Below are 11,226 nucleotides of genomic sequence, written 5' to 3'. Positions count from 1 at the left end.
AAATATTACTTACACATGGACTTGAATAGGTACTTATTACTTTTCATCCGATTACATTAGAAAATATAAAAAAAAATAGTAGATGGATAAGAAAATTTAAGAAAAAAACATGAGATGAATCGTGATGAAAGTTGTGTAGCACTGTCGCTGCAGATCGCTACGTAAAAATATTCGTTGTAGCACAGGTGCTACGAAACTTAGCACCAATTTCATTAAAGTTTTTTTTTCAGTGCAAAACATGTCAAGTGTAATAGTATAAAAATAATAAATTCAGTTTTGTTTTTAACAACAAAATGTTAATCTTCAATCTTATTTATCTATACATATAATAAAATCGTAGAAAAGTGCTGTCTGTACATTGAAAATAAAAATAAAAAAAATAGCAGGGGTTATTGTTATGTCGATGTCGAACCCAAAAATGTAATTAACTTTTTTTTTGTCTGTTTGTCTGTTTGTCTGTTTGTCTGTTTGTCTGTTTGTCTGTTTGTCTGTTTGTCTGTGCGTCTGTGCGCGCTAATCTCAGAAACGGCTGATCCGAGTTGGATGCGGTTTTCACGAATATATTGTGGGATGCTTAAATTTACATTTAGTGTTTATTTCATGTCAATCGGTTCATAAATAAAAAAGTTATGTCAAATTAAAGAATCACGTCGAACATTCTATGCTTATACCATTAATCTCCGCAACTATTTGACGGATTTTGTTGAAATTTGGTACAGGTTTAGAACCTTAGAAAGGACATAGATATATTTTTATTTCAAAAATCAAAAAATAAAATAAAAATAAAATAAAAATAAAAATAAAAATAAAAATAAAAATAAAAATAAAAATAAAAATAAAAATAGAAATAGAAATAAAAATAAAAATAAAATAAAAATAAAATAAAAATAAAATAAAAATAAAAATAAAATAAAAATAAAATAAAAATAAAATAAAAATAAAATAAAAATAAAATAAAAATAAAATAAAAATAAAATAAAAATAAAATAAAAATAAAATAAAAATAAAATAAAAATAAAATAAAAATAAAATAAAAATAAAATAAAAATAAAATAAAAATAAAATAAAAATAAAATAAAAATAAAATAAAAATAAAATAAAAATAAAATAAAAATAAAATAAAAATAAAATAAAAATAAAATAAAAATAAAATAAAAATAAAATAAAAATAAAATAAAAATAAAATAAAAATAAAATAAAAATAAAATAAAAATAAAATAAAAATAAAATAAAAATAAAATAAAAATAAAATAAAAATAAAATAAAAATAAAATAAAAATAAAATAAAAATAAAATAAAAATAAAATAAAAATAAAATAAAAATAAAATAAAAATAAAATAAAAATAAAATAAAAATAAAATAAAAATAAAATAAAAATAAAATAAAAATAAAATAAAAATAAAATAAAAATAAAATAAAAAATAAATTTATTCCGGACATACAGCGCCATCTATTGTTCAATTTCGTACTTATAGTACGGAATTGAACAATGTCGGGCTGTTCCTATACTCCGTAGATAGATGGCGTTGATCGCGCAATGGTGTAATTACAATTGTTCAGTTCATGTTATTTTTTTAATTCATTGGAAATTTGTTTTTACAAAATAGTAAAAAGCAATGAAAAATATAACATAATACAACTTTTAGTACAAAGAAAACGCTCTAACGGAGTATAGATAATTCTATGTCGATCGTTACACGACTTCGGTTCATGTTATTGTTTTATTTCATCGAAAAAAGTTAACAAATAGTAAAAAGGTATGAAAAAAATTATATCAATATAATTAAACTTTTAGTACAAAGAAAATGCCCGAACGGAGTATAAATAAATAATCCAAGTTGTCTTTATCCTCGATAGATGGCGTTGGGATCGAAATAGATTGCGCTATGGTTTTGTTACAATTATTTGGTTGGGTATCGGCCGAGCGCTTCGGTACTATTGTAGAAAATGTGTATTATCAGTCGTATGATTATTTGTCTGTAGTGGTCCTGCTGTTTCGTATATTCTAAATTGGTTTCGTTGTATTTGTCAATTAATAAGTTTATTTGTTGGGTTTTCCTGGTTTTCTGGTTAAACTTTTTAACGTAGGTTTAGTTTGATATCGATTATTAGTAGTTACTGTAGTTAGTTTTTTTTAATAAAATTGTAAGTCTAATTTATAAATTAATTAGATTAGATTTAAGTCGTTTCTTTTAAATTATTTAGCTTGGTTATTATAGCATAAAGGATAGGTTCTAATATAATTTCTTTTTTAATTGTTATAAATTCGTAATTCGTAGCTTTCTTTAGTTTTAAGTTAGTTTTCATCTTAAGTTCGGAAAGATTATAATATTTCTTTAGTTAAAGTCCGTTTTTAAACTATTTTTTCAATGCCCTAAGTGAGTATACATCTATTAAAATCAAACGCAGAGCTCATTATGTTGATTGTTGAAGAGTTCCCTGGAATATCTTCTACATCTCATTTTTGAAGAGATTCCGCGAGATCGGGAACTCATCATCATCATCATCATCATCAGCCTATAGCTATGGGAACTATGTGGTTAAAACCAAAAATTTGCCGGAAGTCACTATTCCACGCGAACGAAGTCGCGGGCAAAAGCTATAATGTAAATAATGTACTACTTATACAGTATAATTATGGACGTTCATACGTGATATCCATAGAATTCGCGACGATGCAGAACCTACTCAAGTACACGTATATTTCGTAATGTATGTCATGTTATTATTATATTATGTTATGATATTATCCTAGTATTAGCGAACTTATGTCAGTGAAAATAAAGGCTGTACGTGTATGCGCGCGTCGCGAAACGTCATTGGGTCGGAGGGCGGAGTTTCGCGCCGCCCTGTGTCGCGGCGGCAGTCCGCTCCAGGCCGGCGTGCGCCCCGCACGGCCCCATGGTGGAACACGCGCTCGTCGACTGCTCCCAGGCGAGCGCCATGCAGACCCTGCCCCCGCAGCCGCACCGCGATGGCGAAGATGATCAGCTCGCCGACGAGTACGTGCAGAACTTTGAACTCGATCATCTTGAGGACCATAATGTTGTGAAACGTGAACCTCTCCGTACTGGCTGGCAAGAGATGGTGGAGCCGCCTCCAGCCTGTGCTCGTGCATGCCGACCGTGGCCTGACGCGGGCCCCTATCCCCAGCCACACGTAGCTATCGCTGTGGATCCCAGTACACCTCCGGAGACGCCGCCAGCGCCCGTAGGCCGAAGTCCCTGTCGAGCAGCGCTAGTTGATGACGTTCTTTGGCTACCACACATGCGAGAACCGCTAGACATGCGTACAGTTCCTTGTGGCAGTTTTGAAGAGTGGGATCGTCGTGAGTGGCGAGAGCAGGAACACCACATGCAACAGGTCGCGCTGCGGCCAGCCAGCTCCTGCTCAGCCATGTCTCCTCGAACCGGACCTCATCCATCCTACCAGCCGTCCTCCTGTGGGGATGATCTCATAAGTGACGACTTGCTTATGACGTTAAGTGTACGAGAACTCAACAAACGACTTCATGGTTTCCCCCGGGAAGATGTTACACGGCTTAAGCAGAAACGACGCACACTGAAAAACCGTGGCTACGCGCAAAACTGTCGCAGCAAACGCTTGCAACAACGTCAAGAGCTGGAGCTGACGAACCGGTCGCTGCAGGACGAGCTGCACGTGCTGCAGCTGCAGGTGGCGCGCGTGACGCACGAGCGCGACGTGCTGAAGCAGCGGCTGGCGCTGGTGGGGCGCGAGCACGCCGTGCCGCAGCACGCGCCGCCCACGCCGCACTCCTCCCCCGAGTTCTTCTCGGAGCTGTGACGGCAGGGCGCGGCGCCGCGGCCCGGCGCCTCCGCCGCCGCCTCGTCCTGCGCCTGGCAGCGCTACTGAGCCGCCGCTGGCTGGCGCGACTCACAGGGCCGACTTTTGTGCTTTTGTTAAGTTTGAAAATGTAATTATCATCAGTTCCAGTTCTATAGTTTCTTTTATTAAGGTGGAACAATGTGGCCGTCACTCCCGTCGGGAGCGGCTTTCAAGCACCGTGTTAAATATATGGTTGTGTCGTAAGATATGCATAGCTTCGTTAATCTATATGTATTATTAAAATAAAACTTTATGCATAAGTTAAGAGTCAAAAAACTGATTATTCGAATAACTGTAAATAGGTACATAAATGACGAACATTAACTATAGGAGGATTTGTGTTTTCCTAATAAAATATTTCTGAAAATACTCTTTTATTTATCTTTTCACATACTTGTAAATAGGTTTGCAATTAGATATGTGCTTGCAACACCGTATAATACATACCCAGTGAAATATTGTGCTTAATGAAGCTACAAAACATAATAAACTCAAACAATTACTTAAAATATTATAACACACCTTTTTTCTTACATGTGTGGGCATTGTTTACATCAAATTAACTCAGGGAAATATTGTCACACGCTCGAAGGTGCAACTTAAGTCCGCCTATGGCATTATTGGCAAGATCCAAAGTAGTAGCAAATTTCCCACATATCTAAAATTTAATTAAACTCATGCCTAATCATGTATGTTCTAATTCATAACAGTTTCATTTCAAAAACATATTTTTATAACTAGAAACATAGTTACAAATTACAATGGCAATGCATTCAGCATTGAAAAATTTGGAAGTCAAGATTAACTTTTGCATTAATTATCACATATGTACACCATAATTATTTAACTTTTCATAGCTAACAAAAATGGTATGTATTTATCCAAAAATAAGTTTTAGATAGGTACATAACTTCTATTTTTGGCCAGATAAGAATATAACATTTTTTTTCTTTGAACATCAACTGAAGTCTTTATTACAATGTTGTCGACTATACTGCCAGTATTATGTTTTAATTTTTTGTACAACACCTGTGGAAGTGTGGAACCAATCATGTTTTTGCAGGTATACCTAAAAAGTTAAGTTAAGTACTATATTGCAGTAAATAACTTAGCAGTGAAGATATATAATTTAAAACTTTAATCTATTCTTCTTTATCTATACTAATATATTTAACTGAATAGTTTGTTTGAACGTGCTAATCTCCGGAACTACTGGTCCGATACGAAATAATCTTTTTTGTTGAATAGTCCATTAGGTTATAGGCTATAGGCTATAAATAGTTTTTATAGGTAAAAGATAATAGGCCAATAGGTTTTAGGCTATAAATCATCACGCTACGATCAAAAAGGAGCCGAGCAGAGTGGGTGAAACCGCGCTGAAGTAGTTAATAAAGTTACAATTTGCACTAATTTATTTATTGTCGATTCAACTCAAATTGTTAGCACGAGTCCAATGACTTGTTGATGGTGGTTGCGAAACTCAAAAGTTGATGACAATACGAATCGCGACAAATCGATTGCTCAAGAGTTGTAGAATTGGGGTCATCTTCGATCGATAGGTAAGTAATTCGTATTGTTTATTATAAAACTTGAACAATATTTTATTATAACGTAGTTAGGTATTTAATTTATTTAGCTTTATTGATTTGTTTGAACATAAAACTGATGACTGCTGATCTGGTAGTTATGAAAGATATTTCTATATGTTTTATTTATTTAAATCGATTACTATAGACTTTTTAGTACAACTATTTACAGGTGATTTGAACCTTGCTTAGGTAGATACTTACGTTTTCTGAATCTGATAGACATAAGGACAACAGCTAATCCCAATAACCTGGGTTCGATTCCCAGATTTTAATCGTTTGTGTTTTAAAGTGTATCAGTAAGATTACGCTGTCTGTAACTTTGAATGCAGGTTAATGCATAATCAATCACTTTTGAAATGTTTAGTAGTTACAAAGTTTTATATAAAAATGCAGGATTTTAAAAACAATTTACCTACTAACTAACGGTTTATGAGATTTTGAACGTTATGCGATATGAAACATTTTTGGGATTTCTATCCTAAAAAACTTTGAGTCTTCTACTCTTTATCATGGAGTCCAGTTTGCCACGTGCCGAACGAAAGTAAACATTGTTGTTTACATCTAAGTTTGGGATAGAAACATCTGGTTATTACGATTATACTAATTAATGTATTATTGCAAATGATTCACTCTTACGTAAACTAATGTTTTTCTCTTGATTAGAGACTTTGTTGCAGTTTAATGCCTTCTGTGCAAAGACTCGTGTAGGGTTCCTCGTCTTATGAACTTTGATGCCGTTACATGCTTAGGGAATTCTAGATTTTCAACAAATCTATTGGTAATAATAAGTCTCGTAGCTAAAACATTCAACTAAAGAGTAATTGAATAATTTCTTGCGTCATGATTCCAATGTTAAGTAGGAAAAGTGAAAAGCTGGACCATTAATAACTTTAACGCCTTTTATCCCGGATTGGGTAGGTAGAGGTGCACATTACGGCATGTCGCTATAGGTACAATGCACACCCACTTTTCACCATTTGTGTTATAAGTCCCATGTAATAGGGGTGAGCCTATTACCATATACTGGGCACGCTTCCAGTCATATACTTGACCATCAAATAAAAACAAATATGTACTAGGTATACCTACATTTTGTCGTGCCATATTTTTTGTATTAAACATAGATTTCTTTGAAAATCTTAGTGAAAATAGCATTCCATTACCTAGATAATAGATGGTAACTACTTAGTTCTGAAGAATATTAGCTATCTTTAGAACTGGTTTCGTCTTTATGAAATCCTTTTACTTTATCAGAAATTCCGTAAGTGTGAGGCGAATTAGTTTAGTTCCTAACTCCTGAGTGTGAGGAATTTTATAAATCCTCGCATCTCATTTATCTCATTACAATAAAAAGATAAGGTATATGTTATGTTGGACATATACCACCTATTTTCCGTAGACTCAAAAATATTTTATGGTTAAGGTTACTTCGTTCAATTTAATTTCCAAATCAACCAATGCATGACCTTGTTGATTAAACTATGCTGAATACAAGAATACAACTGCTCACTTCGTCGTTTCTACAAAATTTTCACACGCTTTTATTCCGTTCGCAATTCTCAGACTTAACTCGCTCAGACTAGAACCATTTTTCTTTACCTAATTTCCGTCATAAAGTACATACCTAACTACCCAGTGTAATGATTGCTTATGCTTCAAAATATCTGGCGACAAATATTAGACTAGTTCCTCACCAGTATTAAGCGACGATATTTACAAATTACCAAATTATTTGCCTACATAATATTTATGAAATAGGTACTGTTAACATGCACTAATTTCCATTGTATTTGCCAGATGTAAGAATACCTTCCGGAGCTGCGGACAACGTAACAGGTTACCAGGGTTCCGGCTCAAAGCAGGAGAAGGAACGGGGTGGTTTTTAGTCAGTAAGAGTCTGACACTCCCTCTCGCCTCACCCAAGGCGGGAGAAATCATTAGATGATTTTCCCCCCTCAAAAAGAGGTGTAAGAATACCTAAACCTAAGCCCACCTTCAGCCTATCCTTTCAAGGAATAATAACCACAAATAGTTTATAAATCAGTAACAAGAATTAGATTATGACAAAAACGGTGTCTATACGAGTTCCGGCGCTCTGGTTGAAGCGATAACAACAATGTTGCAAGTACTTATTATAATGAACTTGGTACTTATATAGGTATACTAATATTACTGTACCCACGACACATCGGTACACGGCGGGATTGGTAACTCGACACTGAATATTGTTGTTAGAAATAACGGCGTCATATTCTTTGATAACAAAGCGAAATACCAATAAATGAGACGGATATTATGTCTGTTTTATTTTATAAGAATGAATTTTAGGTATAATTGTGGTTTGTTATTTTGGAAGACGGGTTTTTTATTGAGTGGGGAAAACCATCCAATGACTTCTCTCGCCTTGGGTGAGTCGAGAGGGAGTGTCAGACTCTTACCTACTGACTAAAATCCATCCCGTTCCTACTCCAGCTCTTCGAGCCAGAGCCCCAGTAACAGTCGAGGTAGTCCGCAGCTAAAGGTCGGAAGTTTGGCCTGTGTTTTGGCTGAAATGTGAGAGATTGGAACCTATTTCCAGAGACGATATATTGGACGTTGTATAGGAACTCGTGTTAGTATTGAGAATTTTTGATTAAACAATTTGATACCTACTGATAAAAGCGGTAGCTAATCAATAAAGTATCTACTTATTGTTGGAAATAAAGATGATGCTCGTTCATTTGATAAAAATAAGGGAATAAATAAAACTAAAACGATGATACTTGACAAACTTAGCCTTCTTTGAAGTAGAAAGTTGGTGTTTTTTTTATCCAATCCATGCATCCAGCTACTAAGTGACACGGCTAAACACAATGCGAGTGTTGTTTCATACCAGTTTTCTGTGAGGCCGTTTCACTCTGTTCGAGCCGGCCCATTCCTGCCGAAGCAGGGCTTTTCCCGAGAGTAGTACGTCTGTCTATATTCGTATGATTCGTAAGCACCTATCATTTACTAGAATGTTAGAAATTATGTGATTTCAATTGCTAGTTAATAATCAATAAATAAAATTATTTTGTCTTTTGCTTACACTTAAACCGCTTGACTAATTTTGATGAGATATTGTTTACAAATTACACAAATGTACATTAAAACAATATTGTGTTATTATATTATTTGTCATGCGATTATTTACGTATTTACCCGTATGAGTTACCAGAATCCTAATCTTCCCTGTCTGTCCTGTCCCTCAACAATGTACGCATTTGTTACTCTTTTGGTAGTTAATGAGTGATATTGATCATAGGTTCTATATCCACTTGTAAGTAAACTTTTGCCGACTCCATTAAATTTCTTATTTTTAGCGACACGGGAACCGAACCCGAGAATGCGAGGCAACCGCACTCGACACTTAAGACTGAGCATTGTACTTAACGTAGACTTAGACTTAGGCTAATTCTAACAAATTACTCATGAAAGTTAAATAATACGATTATGCGTAGTTCCTTTAGTAAAAAACGTATTATTAGATTTTTCAACACAATAAAATATTCTAAAAGAATGAAATATTCATTAATCACAATGCACTGTGTCGTACAAAATCTTAAATTAATAAAATTATCGTTTACATTTAAAAAAAGTATTTTATATTGATAATATTTTAATTTTCTATGTTGATTTAGGCAGTAAAATAAAAACTAAATTCAACTTGAACAGTAATTACTTCACCGTAACCACTATAAAATATTATCTAATTTCATAACAATATTTGTATAAAATAATGATGTGTACTTAGTTCAGTTAAAGCATTATTTTACTTATAGGTACATTTATCAACGGACGTCTGAAGTCAACATAGCCAGTTCATATCTCGTAGCAAAGCTACGGCTACGGCTACGAGCTACGAGAGACGCGGCGTAGAGGGAGGGGCGTGTCCTCCGACGCCACGCCCCGCCAGAGCGAGACGGCCAGCGCGCCGCCTACCAGCAACGGCATCTGCAACGATACGAATTCATCTGATAAACATTTCAGATTTACCTATTTCTTAGGAATAAGGTTCAGAATTGAGAGGAAAAATTGTTTAGTTAGTGTTTGTATGGACTTGTAATGTTCCGAGGGTACAACCACCTCCGCTCTCTCGTCCCAGCCGCTTATTACGAACCTATAGCGGTACGTAAGTAGAGGCTGTCATGCAAATGGAGGCCTGTTAATGAAGTCGACGAGAATTATGGGCATTGTTACTGCGGCCCGGCCATTGTAATGGCCCATTTGGTAGGCGTACATCATAATAATATATGGGACAATTATTTCTACGATGCCATTGGACTGCATTTCTGACCAAGGCTTTTTGGTGACTGCTATTTATTTGCCCTATCGCCCATATTCCATAAATACCAATACGTATAGCATTACTGAAAACGTACAGCCTTCTTAGTAAATTCAGTAACATACATAACGATACTACGATGGTATGCGTTGTACGGTTACTGAGATTTACTGATTTGTTTACAAAAATAACTGAGAAATAGTAACGAGAATGGCCGTATTGTGGCTTTGTTTATGAAACTTGCGTCTTATTCCACTAGGAGGTTGAATAGGGATGCCTCGTTATGGGAGTATTCTACAGCACAGCTACAAGAGAGAAGAAAGTATAGAAGTCAACGAAGACACTACATTAAACCAGAGTTGGAAGACTGTGACCAAATCTTCTGTTGTTCAGTGCAATGAAGTTCGAAGTTCTTCAAAACTTGGAACAAATATTGTAAAGTACATAGGGTTTGAAAAAAGTCTCTTCAACCGATTCTATGCAGTCATTTTGCAATCGAAATGGTATTTTGGACTAAAATACAGGATACCTAACATAACTTAGTGTAACTTGTTACTTATTTATTTTCAAAATCAGTTATTTATGCACCAAAACCAAGGCTTGCAGTTTGAGGTTCTTCCGATGTGGCAGGGTACAGCGGTGCGCCGAGCGGGTGGCGGCGCCCCGTTCTGATGAGCCAGCATCCTCAGCGACCGACGCGGCACATTTTTCTAGTAGCAAGGTCGACTAGCGGTGACGTCACCATTCCATACTTTCCATTTTCAAACTAAAATAACAGTGAATTTAGTAAAAAGTTTGCTTTAATTAAAGTTTTAAAAATATCTTCAGGATGGTAGCTTTGAGACTCAAAAGTCTTTTGTTTTCAGTGTAAATTGCTGCACATGATCACAAAGAGGTTTCGTCTAGACTATAGTTGCAAACTTGTCTTATTTTTTTATGTTTTCCACAAGATATGAAGCTTTCTTTCAGGAGTTCACAAGGTAATGTGACTGAGCACAGAGACAGAGGTCATACAACTCGTAGAAGTACAGTGCATTCATCATCTTGAAACTTATTTGAGTTATTTGTCATAGAACTAAATATTATAGTAAAATGGAAATTCAAAAATTTACCTTTATTTCTAATATTTACCGTTTCCATAACGTTTCAATTAGTTACTTCATCTATAACTGTTAAAGAGAACTGTTATTTCACAGCATTTTTTTTTGTTATCTTTTCCAACAAAAACGTATCTCAAATCTGTTGATTTGATCTCTGTTACAAAAAAAAAACATGAAAATACACAAATCTTATGAATAGAATTTAAGTCCAAAACACGTTTGTGTATTCTGGAGACACCTGTTAGTGTTACACTACGGGAAATGTATGAGAAAAGCGCTGATGGAATGTGCGAGCGGGGGCCGAGGAGCGCTTACGTGGAGCTGAGCCAGCATTGTGCAGGGTCGGCCGCGGTCGATACTCCCGCACTAGGTCGAACGATGCCTGCC

General features: G+C 35.1%; 1 protein-coding gene across 1 annotated transcript; it reads left to right on the top strand.

Moving 5' to 3' along the window:
• The first annotated feature begins 2,769 nt into the window (after positions 1-2,769).
• On the top strand, positions 2,770-4,216 carry LOC118273676 (neural retina-specific leucine zipper protein). Its single transcript, XM_035590767.2, has one exon. It carries the CDS (start codon positions 2,903-2,905, stop codon positions 3,803-3,805), a length of 903 nt encoding a protein of 300 aa, XP_035446660.1. The 5' UTR covers positions 2,770-2,902; the 3' UTR covers positions 3,806-4,216.
• The last annotated feature ends 7,010 nt before the right edge of the window (positions 4,217-11,226 follow it).

Source organism: Spodoptera frugiperda, chromosome 1, assembly GCF_023101765.2.
Source record: "Spodoptera frugiperda isolate SF20-4 chromosome 1, AGI-APGP_CSIRO_Sfru_2.0, whole genome shotgun sequence".
Taxonomy (NCBI): Eukaryota; Metazoa; Arthropoda; class Insecta; order Lepidoptera; family Noctuidae; genus Spodoptera; species Spodoptera frugiperda.
This window is presented reverse-complemented; position numbering and strand designations above follow the sequence as displayed.

Bases quoted from the DNA above. Each gene is read 5' to 3' on its own strand.
- LOC118273676 (XM_035590767.2), top strand. From the start codon at position 2,903: ATGGTGGAACACGCGCTCGTCGACTGCTCCCAGGCGAGCGCCATGCAG.